Raw genomic sequence first — 17385 nt, forward strand, 5'->3', positions numbered from 1 at the left:
TCTCTCCCTTGCTTGAGACTCAGCTATTATCAGACAAGGTTCCTTCAGATGAGGAAGTTGCTGTTCCCCCTCCTACTGATATTCCCTTGAGGACTCTGTCAAACGGAGAGGAGCCTAAAGCTGCTTAGCCCTCTATGGACTTTAAATAAATCATGCTGATTTTTAAGGATCTTTGTCCGGATCTTTTTGTAACTGCTGCTCCTCGTTCGCCTAAACGTCAGAGCTTACACTAGGCCTAGCTACTTCGAAGCCGTTGTTTTATAAGCTAGTGCTCTCTCGCTCTTCTAAGAGAGCTTTACGTTTGCTAGGCGACTGGTTTTTCACCAGGAGGAGTTTGGGGGAGACAGCCTTTGCTTTCCCTTCTTTTAAACTGGCTTATAGAGCGAGAGTCTTATAGGACACGAGAGAAGTTCTCGGGTTGGGAGTTCCTGCCTCTGCCCAGATAGACTTCTCAAACCTCATAGACTCTCCCTGGCGCCTGGCCATGAGACGCTCCAAGATTTTACAGGTCAACTTCACAGCTGTTTTCGAGCCTTTGAAGTTTTGCTGTACAATTATGTCATGCATAAACAAGGCTTTCAGGGATGGCTCCAATGATCTGACAGCCACGTTCTCTGCAGGAACAAGTCCCTCAGGGATGGCTCCATGATTTGGCAGCCATGTTCACTGCAGGAGTACGTAAGAGGCAAGTGCGCTCAATGTGTTCATTGTCAAGACAAACTTCACGATGAAATCTACCAGGCTGTCTTGACAGCATTTATGGAAGGCGACTGGATGGTCTCTCTCGACCTTCAGGAGGCATACTTCCACATTCCTATACACCCGGATTCCCAACCGTTTCTGAAGTTTGTTTACAGGAATGTGGGGTACCAGTTTCGAGCCCTGTGCTTTGGCCTCAGTCCTGCGCCTCTCGTGTTTACGAGGCTCATGAGGAATGTGGCAAAATCCCTCCATCTATCGGGGATCCGAGCCTCCCTGTACTTGGACGACTGGCTTCTCAGAGCATCGTCCAGCCTTCGCTGTCTGCAGGATCTACATTGGACGTTGAGTCTGGCCAGGGAGTTGGGACTTGTGGTCAACCTAAAAGTCCCAACTGATCCCATCCCAGATTATTCTATATTTGGGGATGGAGATTCGCAGTCAAGCCCTGCTCGAAGTCCAACTAATGCTGAAAAGAAAACGTTTATTCAGTCAGGAGTTGGAACAGTCTCGTAGGGACTCTCTCATCCCTGGAGCAGTTTGTCTCGCTAGGGAGACTATCCCTTCTGCCTCTCCGGTTCCATCTAGCCTCTCACTGGAACTAGGACAAGACATTAGAGACGGTATCATTCCCAGTCTCCGAACCAATAAAGGCATGCCTGAAATGGTGGGACAGCAATATCAGTCTGAGAGAGGGACTATCCCTAGCAGTCAAGAACCCAAACCACGTGTTGTCCTCAGACGCGTCGGGTTTGGGTTGGGGTGCGACCCTGGACGGTCGGGAATGCTCGGGTCTGTGGACCTCAAGTCAGAAGAGCATGCACATCAACGGCAAGGAGCTATTAGCAGTCCACTTGGCCTTGATGATATTAGAAAGCGTCTTCGAAACTAAGTGGTAGAGGTCAACTCAGACAACACCACAACTTTGGCGTACATCTCCAAGCAAGGAGGCACACACTCCTTCACGCTGCTCGAGATCGCAAAGGACCTTCTCTTATGGTCAAGAATTCGAGGCATCTCCCTGTTGGCGGGATTCATCCAGGGGGACTTGAACGTCTTGGCAGACTGTCTCAGTCGGAGGGGTCAGGTGAAACCCACGGAATGGACCCTCCACAAGGACGTGGGCAAGAGTCTTTGGGCTACTTGGGGTCAACCCACCATAGACCTCTTTGCCTCCTCGTTGACCAAAAGGTTACCAATCTTTTGCTCTCCAGTCCTAGATACAGAAGCAATCTACATAGACGCGTTTCTACTGGATTGGTCTTTTATGGACTTATATGCATTCCCACCATTCAAGATAGTCAACAAGGTACTGCAGAAGTTCGCCTCTCACGGAGGGACAAGGTTGACGTTGGTTGCTACCCTCTGGCCCGCGAGAGAGTGGTTCACCGAGGTACTTCAATGGCTGGTAGACTTTCCAAGAAGTCTTCCTCTAAGGGTAGATCTGTTACGTCAGCCCCACGTAAAGAATGTCCATCAAAGCCTCCCCGCTCTTCGTCTGACTTCCTTCAGACTATCGAAAGACTCTCAAGAGCTAGAGGCTTTTCGAAGGAGGCAGTCAGTGCGATTGCAAGAGCTAGGAGAGCTTCTACCATTAGAGTATACCAGTCGAAGTAGGAAGTCTTTCGAGACTGGTGCAAGTCAGCATCTGTGTCCTCGTCCAGTACCTCTGTAGCCCAAATCGCAGATTTTCTTTTACATCTGAGAAAGGTTCGCTCCCTTTCAGCTCCCACGATTAAGGGCTACAGGAGCATGTTGGCTTCGGTCTTTCGACATAGAGGCTTAGATCTTTCCAACAATAAAGATCTCCAAGATCTCCTTAAGTCTTTCGAGACCTCTAAGGAACGTCGTTTGGCAACTCCTGGATGGAACTTAGACGTGGTCCTAAGGTTCCTCATGTCAGACAGGTTTGAGCCATTACATTCAGCCTCCCTGAAGGATCTCACCCTCAAGATACTTTTCCTAGTGTGCTTGGCTTCGGCTAAAAGGGTCAGTGAACTTCATGCCTTCAGTAAGAACATCGGCTTTTCTACAGAAAAAAGCCACTTGTTCACTTCAACTTGGTTTCCTGGCCAAAAATGAACTGCCTTCTCGTCCTTGGCCTAAATCTTTTGATATTCCTTGCTTATCAGAGATCGTAGGCAACGAACTGGAAAGAGTATTATGTTCTGTTAGAGCTCTTAAGTTCGATTTAGGTCATACTAAGTCATTACGAGGGAAATCTGAGGCATTATGGTGCTCAGTTAAGAAACCTTCATTGCCTATGTCAAAGAATTCTTTGTCATATTCTATCAGATTTTTTTAATACGAGAAGCTCATTCTCACTTGAATGAGAAAGACCGATGTTTGCTGAAGGTTAAGACGCACGAAGTTAGAGATATAGCAACCCCCGTGGCCTTCAAGCAAAATAAATCTCTGCAAAGTATTATGGACGCGGCTTTTTGGAGAAACAAGTCAGTGTTCGCGTCATTTTACTTAAAAGATGTCCAGACTCTTTACGAGGACTGCTACACACTGGGTCCATTCGTTGCAGCGAGTGCAGTAGTGGGTGAGGGTTCTACCACTACACTTCCCTAATTCCAATATCCTTTTAATCTGTCTCTTGAAATGTTTTTAGTATTGTTTTATGGGTTGTACGGAAGGCTAAGAAGCCTTTCGCATCCTGGTTGATTTGGCGGGTGGTCAAAGTCATTTCTTGAGAGAGCCCAGATTAGGGGTTTGATGAGGTCCTGTTGTATGGGTTGCAGCCCTTGATACTTCAGCTCCTGGGAGTCTGTCAGCATCCTAAGAGGATCGCTGGGCTCCGTGAGGAAGACAGACTTACAAGGCAGAGTAATCGTCTAAGTCAACTTCCTTACCAGGTACCTATATATTTTGGTTTTGTTATATTGATAACTGTCAAAATGAAAAAAACTCTTAGCTTATACGCTGTAAACATAATTAACTCTGGTCTCTACCCACCGCCTTGGGTGTGAATCAGCTATTATATATTCACCGGCTAAGTTAAATATTTAAAAATGATATTTTAATTATAAAATAAATTTTTGAATATACTTACCCGGTGAATATATAAATTAAATGACCCTCCCTTCCTCCCCAATAGAGACACAGCGGGACGAGAAGAATTGAAGGTTTTGTTTACATACAAGAGTGGTATCTGGCCGACAGTTGGCGCTGGTGGGCACACCCGCAACCTTCATAGCGATCGCTCGCGAGTTTTTTGAGTGTGTTTTCTGTCGAGCCGCAGAGTTGCAGCTATTATATATTCACCGGGTAAGTATATTCAAAGATTTATTTTATAATTAAAATATCATTTTACGAATAGAACTTACCTGGCAGTTATATATATATAGCTATAGCCTCTGTCGTCCGGCAGAATTTTTCAAAACTCCCGGCAACTGCCGTGTGGTGGTTGTGCGGTTAGGTGTTTAACAACCCTTACAGGGTGGTACTTGGAATCATCCCCATTTTCTGTTCCTCAGATCATCTCTGCCGGTTGGACTGACAACGTCGTTGGTCTGCCATTGGAGTTTTTCGCTTGCTTTCCCTGTGTCGCTGTATTGGACTTATTTTGGTGACGTATACTGACCTGTGGATTGGCAGTTGCATTTGTGATTTATTCTTTTGGCTGTTTTTTAGGTTTTTGATTATTATGACTGATAAACTTCATTTTCGAGTTTGTGTGAATGAGGAATGCAAGGTGAGGTTACCGAAAGTTTCGGTGGACCCTCGCACTGTTTGTTTGGGGTGCAGGGGTTTTGAGTGTGTCCTTGATAAAAGGTACAACGAATGTGAGGTTTTAAGCGAGAAGGAATGGTTGGATATGAAACGCTATGTGCTTAAGTTAGAGTTAGATAAAGCCAGGAGGGTTTCTAAATCTAAATCAAAGTCTGCTAGTGAGGTTTGTATGGACATTTCCTTTGACCCCTTAATTACTAATTCTTCTGTAGAAGTTGAACCTTCTCCTAAGGTAGTAGCCCCTGCTCCTTCTACTGGAACGGTAACTACGGATGACCCTCAGTACGCCAGGGTGGCAGCTGAGATGAAGGCTCTTAAAGACCAGCTTGCAGCATTGAAAGGTAAGAGTGCTAGTGGAATTAGTGCTTGTGAAAGTGCAGTGGAGGTGGCGACTGATCGAACCTGTCACACCCCTAGGTCTAGACCTTTACCAAGCTCCCAGGACCAAGGGAGAAGTTACGTCGACGGCCGCAAGGGAGTGAGAGGTACGTATCCTCGGTCAGCCGTCGCCTCAAGCAGTCCTGTTGCTTTTTCCCAGGCTGCTCATGACCGCCACGGAAAAGGCGTGTCAGAAGTGATAGTGTCTCTCCGAGACGCAGATGGAAGTATGAGGTTTCGAGACCGACCAAGAGAAGGTGGATACAGCAAGCTGACCAGACCCGTTCTCGCTCTCCCCTGTCAAGTAGCCCGGAACCTTTTCCTCCCGAGGATGACTGGGACGCCGCTCCAGTGAAAAGGTTAAAGCCTAGAGATGGAAGGAAGGAGGGATCGCCTCTTCTTTTAAATGACGGGGATCCGTCGAGAGACCCTTCTCCTGCTACCGGCGTGACTCGGCAGCCTTCGCCTTTGGAATCGCGAGACCCAGCAGTGGTCGCGAAATCTTTTATGAACGTTATGCAAGAACAACTGGTGTCACTTGTTCAGGCTTTTAGCCGTCTTCCTTCCCAATCGGCCAGGCGTAAGGACGACAAATTACCGGTGAAGAAATCGGCTAGTAAGAGGGAAAAGAGTTCCTCTCTCTTGCAGGACGACAGACGGTGTTGCTCATCTCCCAGGGAAACGCGCCGCGAATCGTCAAGCGCTCGACACCGTGTTTCGTCAAGCGCTCGACGCCGCGTTTCGTCAAGCGCTCGACGCCGCGTTTCGTCAAGCGCTCGACGCCGCGTTTCTCAGGACGGTTACGATTCTCGTCGTCAGGAGTCAGGACGCTTCCGTCTCCCGCTCGCGACGTCAGGACGCTTCCGTCTCCCGCTCGCGACGTCAGGACGCTTCCGTCTCCCGCTCACGACGTCAGGACGCTTCCGTCTCCCGCTCGCGACGTCAGGACGCTTCCGTCTCCCGCTCGCAACGTCAGGACGCTTCCAGCCTGCCTCTCCAGGACGTTTCCTCCTCGTGGCGTCAGGAAGCATGCAGCTCTCGACGCAAGGACACTTCCAGCTCTCGGAAACAGGACGCATCCTCCTCTCGACTCGAGGACGCTTTTAGCGCTCGGCGCCAGGACATCACCAGCGCACGGCGCCAGGACGCATGCGTTTCTCGGCGTCAGGATGCATCCAGTCTTCGCCGACAGGACGCATCCGACGATCTGCTTTTCTACTCGGGTGCAGGCGAACAGCCGGAAGAAAGTGATCCATTTGCAAACTGGATTGGTACTGATCGGGATGTTAAAGGAACCTCCGGCTTAGTTCCTTCAGCCCAAAGGGAGACAGAGTTGGAAGGAGGGCTAGACTTGGAGTATATTTCGGATGATGAGGATAAACCTGCTAATACGGCTGCTGATTATAAGGTTCTCTCTCGCTCCCTCCTTGAACTGTATGGGGAGGAGTTTAAACCTGCTGCCCCTCATTCTCCTCAGTCGCAGTTCAGCAGGAAGAAGGCAAAGAAACAGTCAGCTTTCATCAAGATGAAGCTGATCAACTCTACTAAGAAGGCTTTCGCTAGGATCGATAACTGGCTGAAGGAGCGGAGGCAAACAGTGAAGACCACCTTCTCGTTTCCTCCAGCTCGACTTGCATCTAAGGCGGGCATTTGGTATGAGACTGGAGAAGCTCTTGGCCTAGGAGTGCCTGCCTCCTCCCAGGGGGATTTCTCCGGCATTGTAGATTCTTCTAAAAGACATGCCCTTAACTCGGCTAAAGTAATGTGGTCCATGTCAGAGCTTGACCACTTCGTCAAGGGAATCTTTCGAGCCTTCGAAGTGTTCAGCTTTTTCGACTGGGCTCTGGGTACGCTGGCCAGGAAAACAGAACTCTTACAAGACACAGAAGACCTAACCAGTATTATGGCCCGTATGGACAAGGCTCTTAGAGATGGGGCAATCGAGTTGGCTTCCCTATTCTCCGTGGGAGTTCTAAAGAAGAGGGCCCTTTTATGTTCTTTCACATCCAGAGCGGTTACGGTCGCGCAGAAGGCAGAGCTCCTATATGCCCCTCTCTCGGAACACCTTTTTCCTGAGTCCCTAGTCAGGGACATTACCCTTTTGCTAGAGCAAAAGGCCACGCAAGACCTCCTGTCACGCTCCGCAAGTTTTTCCAGTGATTCCGTCATCACTGAAGAAAGAGAAGAGGAAACTTCAGCAGCCCCTTCGGGGTAGAGCTCCTACGAGAACAGACTTCAGAGGAAGAAGGCAGGAGACGGGCAGTAGAACGAATAGAGGTTCGTTCAGGGCCCACGCCAGGAGATGAATCACAAGTCTTCCAGACAGCAGTAGGAGCAAGGCTGTCACATTTTTGGCATGCCTGGAAGGAAAGAGGGGTGGACTCCTGGTCCCTTTCGGTCATCAGAGAGGGATACAAGAGCCCCCTCTTGAAGAAGCCTCCGCTTTCAAGAACACCTCTAGCCTTAGTGGTGCAGTACTCGAACGCCGTGAAACAAGGGGCTCTCTGGATCTGGTGAACCAGATGCTGGAGAAGGGAGCGATAAAACCGGTCCTGGAACTAACTTCCCAAGAGCTCGGGTGGATGGAGATCTGTTCTAGATGTCAGCGCTCTGAACGTCTTTGTGGAAAAGACAAAATTTACCATGGAGACGACTCAGTTGGTGCTGGCAGCGGTACGTCCAGGGGACTGGATGGTGTCTCTGGATTTACAGGACGCTTACTTTCATATCCCCATCCATCCGACTTCAAGGAAGTTCCTAAGATTCATGGTCCAGGGCAAGTGCTTCCAGTTCAAGGCCCTTTGTTTCGGCCTCAACACGGCTCCTCAAGTTTTCACCAGAGTAATGGCAAACGTGGCAGGATGGCTTCATCAAGAGGGGATAAGAGCATTCCTATACCTGGACGACTGGCTGATAAGATCCCGGTCGAAGGAAAAATGCCTGGAGGACCTACGCAAGACTTTTATGATGGCCCAGGAACTGGGTCTCGTCATCAACAAGGAGAAGTCCTAGACTGAACCGAGTCAGACGATTCTTTATTTGGGGATAGTTCTGGACTCGGTTCGGTTTTGGGCTTCTCCCTCCCAAGAAAGGCAGACCAGGTGCTTCGGGAAGGTTCAGGAATTCCGGGGAAGACAGAAGTGCTCTGCGAGGGATTGAATAAGTTTGCTGGGTACCCTCTCCTTGCTCGAGCAGTTTGTCGCTCGGGGAAGACTGTACCTCAGACCTCTTCAACACTTCCTTTCAAGAGTGTGGGACAGGAAGAATCAGGAGGACTCCTTTTCCTTCCTTATTCCAGCAGAAATCAAAGGTCTTCTGAGTTGGTGGTTGGATCCATCGATTTTAGGGGAAGGAATCTCCCTGTTCAGGAAGAACCCAGACCTAGTGTTGTTTTCAGACGCTTCGGAGTCAGGATGGGGAGCAACACCGGGAAGCAAGGAGGTCTCAGGCTCTTGGGGAGCGGAACAGAACGAATGGCACATCAACAGAAAAGAGTTGATGGCCATTCTGTTAGGACTAAAGGCCTTCAAAGACACTGTTTCGGGGAGGATAGTGGAGGTCAATTCGGACAACACCACAGCCTTGGCTTATATCAGAAAGCAAGGGGGAACTCACTCTCTGTCCCTGTTCGAAACAGCAAGAGAGCTCCTCCTGTGGTCGAAGGAGAACGGCGTAGAGCTTTTGACAAGATTTGTGCAGGGACAGAAGAATGTAAGAGCAGACATGCTCAGCAGGAAAGGGCAGGTTCTACCCACAGATTGGACCCTGAACCATCAGGTTTGCCAGAGACTGTGGAAGTTATGGGGGAGGCCTTCAATAGACCTCTTCGCCTCCAACCAGAACAAGAGGATCCCAACTACTGCTCCCTAGTCCCGGACGAGGAAGCGATAGCAGTAGTAGAACCCATCCAAACCCTGGCCGGGGACGTTTGAGGTTCCTAACCTCACAAATGTGGTGGGTCAAGAGTAGGAGAGGCTCCTCTGCCCAGTTAGAGCTCTCAGGCCATATTCATCACGAACAAAGAATGTAAGAGGTGCATCCAATTCTTTATGGTGTTCAGTGAAGGATCCATAAAAGCCCCTCTCGAAGAATGCATTATCATTCTTCTTGAGGGAGACAATAAGAGAAGCTCACCTCTTTTGTGAGGGGGAAAACTTTGGTCTTTTAAAAGTAAGGGCTCACAAGGTGAGAGCCATTGCTACTTCACTGGCATATCGAAAGAATATGTCAGTTAAACAGATAATGGATGCAACGTTTTGGAGAAGCAACTCTGTGTTTGCTTCTCATTACCTCAGGGAGGTAAGAGTAGATTATGAAAAGTGTTACACTTTGGGCTCATACGTAGCTACTGCTTCTGTATTGGGTAAAGGAGTTACTACCTCCCCTCAACCTTAACTTTTGTACGGTATGCCTGTGATTTGGTTTTGGTTTTTATGGTTGTCTGAGGACTCTGCTTGTGGTGCAGTGCTCTCAGTCAAGATAGATAGTTAATATCTATTCTGCAAGGTTAGGTGGTTTGATTGAGTAAGGTTGCATTTTTTAAAAGGGGATAGGTAGTGCAGAAGTCTAGTCACGTTGTTGGTCTCAGCCCGTTTGACAGACTCGATTGAGTTGTTTCAGCATGACAGGTCTCCACCTGGCTGGCATGCCTAAGGGAAAGCGAGTCAAGAGGCAGGAACCTTCGAAGTCAGCTACCTTAGCAGGTAAGGAATCAAAGTGTTTTTTCCTACAACTTATTGTTGTTTCCCAAGGATGTTAGCTATCTGTCACCCACCTCCAAATGTGTGAATCAGCTATATGTATATATAACTGCCAGGTAAGTTCTATTCGTAAAAATGAAGTTTTTATGATAAAACAAAGTTTTATGAATACTTACCTGGCAGTTATATATATATATATATATATATATATATATATATATATATATATATATATATATATATATATATATATATATATATATATATATATATATATTTTAAGTCCCACCCACCTCCCCTTAGGAGACAGGTCGGGCAAAGATATATCTGAGGAACAGAAAACGGGAATGATTTCAAGTACCACCCTGCAAGGGTTGTTAACCACCTAACCGCACAACCACCACACGGCGGTTGCCGCAAGTTTTGAAAAATTCTGCCGGAAGACAGAGACTATAGCTATATACAGTATATATATAACTGCCAGGTAAGTATTCATAAAACTTTGTTTTATCATAAAAACTTCATTTTTTGAAGTTTGGATATTTACATAGTTGCTAAGGCATTGAATACTTCATTTATGTTTTTGCAGAAAGTTAGAAATGAGTATTACATTAATACGAGTGGAAGCTCCAGGCGAAAAGTGGGAAGAGGAACGAAATGAGCCAGAAATTACTTCTACGTTGCCTCTTGTTCTTGGGAGAGGTTCTTTGTTAAAGGTATGATGTTTTAAATAAATTCTGATGTATTTTAATTTTGCAGTGTTCATCAGCAAATATAGATTAAATGACTTTATTGATATGACTTTTGTTCTAACTATCTGTAAATTGTTTTTTTCCAATCTCACCTCATTATACACGTTAACCGCCATGTGAACCACCGGTGGTACATTGTGAATAAGACATAAACGCCACATGTACCACCAGTGGTTCAATTTTGATTTTTTATACTTTTTTCATTTTTATTTAGATAAATTAGTAAAAAGGGTTATAAATACCATAGTCTGCATGCAAATCAAAGTTTATTAATTGAATTTTATAAAAGTGAAAAAAATAAAAGCAATTCTTTTAATTATAATGGAAAAAATAATAGGCATTTTTCATGATAGCACATTCACATAAAAAATATTATGCAAAAGCTCCATATCAAACTTTTCAGTATATAGATATATATAGCATTTCATATGCACCAAAGAAACATTAGTACTCCTTTGAATGAAGTCTTTCAAAGCATGATGGGCATAAATGAGGCTTGCCTTCACATTGACCACACACTGTCTTTACTCTTCTTGCTTTGCGTGCTGCGATTTGGCTTCCTTCATTCTTACTAAGTAACTCATAGCAACCTCTGCATCTTTTTCTCACATCTCTACATTTTCCATCTAACTCAACTAAAACATGAAGTGACCTTTTCCCCCCAATGGGTGAAAAATCCTTTCCAATCTTTATATCTTCAGTTGGTTTACCTGTCAAAAGTGAGAGTACTACAGATTCTCTAAATTTCTTTATTGAAATTGGTTTGTTTGTGTGAAACTTGTTGAATAGAATATATGAATTTACTATAGCTGTCCCAAGAAGCTCAAAAGCTCCTTTCTTGTACCACTTCTTAACTTTTCTGAGGGGTGAGTAATATGAGGCCATCTGGTCAGAGTAGTCCACTCCTTTTTTGGCTGCATTATAATCCAAGATACATTGCGGCTTTTCTCTCTCTATACCACGTTTTATTTTACCAGTTTTGACTAATTCTTTGGTATATTCAGGGACAGTTGTTAGCATAAGAACATCACGTTGATCCTTCCACTTTATAACTTTTATGCCTTCAGAATTCTGCTGTGCTGCTACTTCACCTTTTTTCAGTTTTTTGCGTGTCACAGATTTTGGAACATACTTTCTGTTCACTCTCAGTGTTCCACAGACATAAGTTGATTTTCCTAAAAGGTACCTAGACAATGGCACTGAAGAATAGAAATTGTCTATATAAAGTGTTCTACCTTCACTAAGAAGTCCATCCATTAGTGCCCGAGTTATATACTCTGCATGTTCTATTCCTGGAGCATTATCACCTTTCCCTTTGTAAATCATGAATTCCCAAGTATATCCATCCACTGAGCACAATTTATAGACTTTCAATCCATATTTGTGACTTTTACTTGGATTATATTGCCGTAATATTGTTCAACCTCTAAATAAAACCATACTTTCATCTATTACAACCTTCTCACCAGGTGTGAATTTTTTAAAGTTTCTTGACAAAAGCTGAATCAGTGGCCGCAGTTTGAAAAGTCTATCACTTCCATCTGAGCGACTATTATCTGCAAAGTGTATAAATCGTAGGATCAGCTCAAATTTATTCCTAGCCATGGTTGTCTTTATAAGATCAACTCCATACATTTTGCTCCTACTCCAGTAGCTCTCAAAAGTTGGCTGCTTATTCAGACCCATGAGAATAAAGATACCAAAGAACTTTTCAATGTCTTGTTTGGTTACTGGTTTCCAAGCTTTCATCTTAGAGTGCCTAGTAATAGGCTTCATTGCTGCAGTAGTATCATAAAGTCTATTAGTTTCAATTACTATCAAATCAAAGATCTCATCAGTAACAAATAATTTATACACATCAAGTGGAAGAACTTCTCCATCTGAAGTAGATGGCAAAGTGTAATGTTTCTCTTCTCTAGCTGTACATAGGAAGTTTCTAGGGAGAGCAACGGTATCCTGCCAGTCAGAGTTTCCATTTGCTTGAGATAATTGTTGTTGAATATCTGTCACATTAGATGTTGAAGGCAATATATTTTCATCCTCTGTACCATCATCATCCGTTGCTGGCAAAATGCTGTCATCTCCTGTACCATCATCTTCTGATTCGCTGTAGCTGCTACTTTCTTCATCATCGAAATTTGGATCAGAGTCACTTAGGGAGGAATTTGAAATTTCATCATTGCTGTAATCATCATCATCATCATCTGACGGTGGTTCTGCATACCCATAAAAGCTACTAGCATCCATTGCGTTCCTAAAGAAGAAATATATATATATATATATATATATATATATATATATATATATATATATATATATATATATATATATGTATATATATATATATATATATATATATATATATATATATATATATATATATATATATATATATGTATATATATATATATATGTATATATATATATGTATATATATATATATATATATATATATATATATATATATATATATATATATATATATATATATATATATATATATATATATATATATTCAAATAAGCCATATATATTTTTGATACATTAATGTCTGGATTCTCTTAACGACCTCGGGATCAGAGCCCCAGGCGAAATCACACAAAGACAAGAGCTTGGCTCCGGCCGGGAATCGAACCCTGGTCGGCAAGCCTGTATAGACAGGCTTGCCGACCAGGGTTCGATTCCCGGCCGGAGCCAAGCTCTTGTCTTTGTGTGATTTCGCCTATAGACAGGCTTGCCGACCAGGGTTCGATTCCCGGCCGGAGCCAAGCTCTTGTCTTTGTGTGATTTCGCCTGGGGCTCTGATCCCGAGGTCGTTAAGAGAATCCAGACAATGTATCAAAAATATATATGGCTTATTTGAATATGAAAAACACGTAAAAATGTGCAAAATTTATCATATATATATATGTATATATATATATATATATATATATATATATATATATATATATATATATATATATATATATATATATATATATATATATATATATATATATTACAATGCAAAGACAAATGACATTTTGTTTTATAAGAAACAGTGTCTGTATACTTTAGTGAATAATCATTGCAAAGAAAAGAATAGTAAATAAATAAAGATAAAAAATATAATAAATCAATTTATTATATCTTTTATCTTTCTTCGTGGCCAAGTGGTTTAGTCACTGTCTATACAAGCTTGCCGACCAGGGTTCGATTCCCGGCCGGTCACAAGCTCTTGTCTTTGTGTGATTTCGCCTGGGGCTCTGATCCCGAGGTCGTTAAGAGAATCCAGACATTAATGTATCAAAAATATATATGGTTTATTTGGATATATATATATATATATATATATATATATATATATATATATATATATATATATATATATATATATATATATACTGTATATATATACATATATACATATATATATATTTATATATAACGGATTTTGAGCGAAGCGAAAAATCTATTTTTGGGTGAGAGAGCCATGTCGTCCGGATGGAAGGTTCCTAATAGTAGCTTCCAAGGGATATATGTACTACAGTGATATTCCCAGAGAATTTACCTTTAGGTCTCCAGAATTCTAACTACTGGCACAAATATCCTTAACATTCTCCTAAGGATATCGCATAAATCAGGGGACGTATATCTTGATACGACACATAGCGATCTTCACCCTGAATAGCGTTTTCGCTTCGTTGGGGAAGAGTAGCAATTTTGGAAGGGGAGCCGTTATATAGGCTACCCTACTTCCCATACTACTATTGAGTATCAAGATGGCGGACATTCCTTGTAGCGTTGAGCATTGTGCTACAGATATAGTAGTTTCGGGAGGGATTATGCGAAGGCCTTTTCTATAGGAAAGTAGGGTGGGTTCATCAGGACGATATGGCTATCTCACCCAAAAATAGATTTTTTGCTTTTCTCAAAATAATTTTTTGCTTTTCTCAAAATCCGTTTTTTGGGCTCAAGCCATGTCGTCCTGATGGACCCACCCTCCTTTTCTATTGAAAAGGTCTTTGCATAATCCCTCGCGAAACTACTATATCTGTAGCACCATGCTCAACTCTACAAAGAATGTCCGCCATCTTGGATATGGCGCCATCTTGATACTCAATAGTAGTTTTGGGAGGGATTATGCGAAGACCTTTTCTATAGAAAAGGAAGGTGGGTCCATCAGGACGACATGGCTATCTCACCCAAAAATAGATTTTTTGCTTCGCTCAAAATCGGTTTTTTGGGCTCAAGCCATGTCGTCCTGATGGAAGTGTACCAGAGCATAACTGTACCTGTGGATTTTCATCAGTTCTTTAACCTTGGGACAATTTTTTCTTTGGTCATCTGGACCATTTTGAGACAAAGGACGTTACCGTTATCTGTCATTATCACTAATCATAGACAATGTTAGTGCTTCCTACCCCCTACAGGGAAGAGTCATACTAGACGGTAGAAAAGGGGCCTCAAGGTTAGCATATATTGTATGAACAAACTTAAGTATTCACTGGGTATACAAACGGTCTCACGGTTTGTATATATTGTTGGAACAATATCAGTGTCCACTATATCCATTGTTTGTAAGCATACAATGATATGAGATTTACTTACATGAGTAAGTCAAAGAACTCTGGCATCTTAAATATGGAAATTGCCGGGCGAATTATGACGCAATTACATTCTAATAGACATTAATTCTAATAAGTGACTAAATGAAATAAGTGAAACGAATGTAACATGATAAAGGAATTATACATGCGACGTATACAGAAATTACTTTCCCCTTCGAAAGGGAAGAAATGATGAGTGCCACTCTAAGACTGAAAAATTTTAATAAATTTTTCCTTTATGATATCTGTAAATGTTGTATCCTATCAACATTGTGTACTACATACACACGGCACAAGTGTTATCTGTATAATTTCACACCTGAGATTTTGAACAGACTTAGTGTCACCATGGTAACACTCACTTAAAAAATATATCACACCAGAAGTGTTGACACCTTTTCCCTTTAATTGATAGTCCCAATCAATTAACTGTTCATTGCAGTAATTAGACGACAGATTTTAATACACTACCTGCCGCCACCACATAATGCTTCAGTTCATGGACCTGCTTAGCATAGTGTTTGTAGAACACTCTTGATGATTTCCATCCAATATATGAGCGAAGACGCTCAAAGTCCATATACTGAAAAAAGTGCAGTGATGAAGCAATTTTCCTTGGATCATGACCTGCGGGTGTACTGTCAGGATCTGCTCTGCGAATAAAGTAGGTGAGCTTCACCCTCAGTTGTTTTAGGAATAAATTTGATCCAGAGGTTTCTCCTTTAAAGAGCTGTCCTCCCCTGAAGTCTGAAGTTCTACGAAGATAGACCTTTAGACACTCTACAGGACATAGAGAGACATCTTCCTTCAGAGGGCAGATTCTCCTGGGACCCCACCTCTTAGTGGGTAGCTCGTTCTTAGCGAGAAAGGTTGGATCAGGAAAGAGATTCAGTTCTCCCCCTTCTGTGAACTGAATGTGGCCCTCATTTCTAGATAGGGCTACTATTTCACTAACTCTAGCCCCTGAGGCTATAGCGAACAGAAAAATAACCTTCTGGGTTAGATCCTTGAGGGAACAATCTTCATTGTTCACTAATGAGGCATAATGTAGGACCTTGTCCAAAGACCATGAGATGGGCTTTGGAGGTGCTGCAGGCCTAAGCCTTGCGCATGCCATCGGAATCTTAATAAAGATTTCATTCGCCAGATCCACTTGAAAGGCATATAGAAGAGGTCTAGTCAAGGCTGACTTGCAGTTATCGTGTTGGCTGCCAGAACTTGATTATGAAGGTGGACAAAGAAGGACAGACAGAAGTTCATTGAAATTTCTTTCGGTCCTTTTGCTCTTACAAAAGCAACCCACTTTTTCCAAGATAACTCATATTGTCTTTTACTGTAGGGTCCCGAATTATGCAAGAATTTGGTCGATCAATAACCTCTTATAAATGGAAACACACAACTAACAGAAATAATTCCATTGGGCCATGGCAACCAGCAACTTGCCTATTCAAACGTGTTTACTATCCATTTCCAATACTTTCTATGTACTATACTATATTTTTTGGGCTCAGGCCATGTCATCCTGATGGAAGGTTCCTATAAGTAGCTTCTTAGGGTATATTTGACTACAGTGATATTCCCAGAGAATTTAACTTAAGGTCTCCAGAATTCTAACTCCTGGCACGAATATCCTTAAAGTTTCTCCTTTTAGGATATTGCATAATATCGGGACATATTCTTGACACGCCACACAGCAATTTGCACCCCGCATAGCATTTACGCTTTGAGGGAAAAGTGGCAAAATAAAAGAGGAGCCGTTATAAAGTTCTATTCCTCCGTTACTGCTAAAGTACCCAGATGGCGCTATAATCGCTGCCATCTTTATTCCTTTTTCTGTAGCGGTTTCGCTCGGTGGTTTTCCCAGTGCTCTCTCGTAATCAGGATTTATTATGCAATCTCCAGCTTCTTCTGCCTCTGGAAAGTTGAGTATTTGATTCTTATGCTGTATAAATTTAGCTCTGGCCGTAAAGTAAAAAATTGAGTCGAATTAAACTAATTTTTTGGCAGAGCTATTGCCTAGACTGGAGGCGTCTTCGGCGCTGTCGTTCGTAACGCATGAGTTATTTAGTTAGCCAGAACGACTTTCCCGGTATAATAGCTTTTTTGGGCTCAGGCCATGTCGTCTTGATGGAAGTTCTTTTAAAGTAGCTTTCTATGGTATATTTGACTACAGTGATATTCCCAGAAAATTTAACCTTAAGGTATCCAGAATTCTAACTCCTGGCGCGAATATCCCTAACTTTCACCTTTAGGGATATCGCATAATATCAGAGGATGTATTCTTGACACGCCACATAGCTATCTTTACCCCAAATAGCATTTACGCTTCGAGAGGGAAAGTGGCAAGAATAAGAGGGGAGCCGTTATTAAGGCTTACTGTTTTGAGTACCTATATGACGTCATATCCGACCGCTATCTTGTTATTCCTTCTTTCGTAGCGCCATAACTCGGTGATTTTCCTGTGTTCTCTCGCTATTTTGGAAGAATTTTGGATTTATCATGCTTTCTCCAGTGTCATCTACCTCT

At 43.0% G+C, this 17385-nt stretch overlaps 1 protein-coding gene across 1 annotated transcript in view; it reads left to right on the plus strand.

Annotated features, from left to right (window-relative positions):
* Positions 1-17385, plus strand: part of LOC137646044 (aprataxin and PNK-like factor) — a 221895-nt gene that overhangs the window by 26321 nt on the left and 178189 nt on the right. The window contains exon 3 of the mRNA XM_068379188.1: positions 10105-10231. Coding sequence (XP_068235289.1) covers positions 10115-10231 — 117 coding nt within the window. The 5' untranslated portion in view covers positions 10105-10114. The remainder of the gene's footprint in view (positions 1-10104; positions 10232-17385) is intronic.

Source organism: Palaemon carinicauda, chromosome 8, assembly GCF_036898095.1.
Source record: "Palaemon carinicauda isolate YSFRI2023 chromosome 8, ASM3689809v2, whole genome shotgun sequence".
NCBI classification, from domain to species: domain Eukaryota; kingdom Metazoa; phylum Arthropoda; class Malacostraca; order Decapoda; family Palaemonidae; genus Palaemon; species Palaemon carinicauda.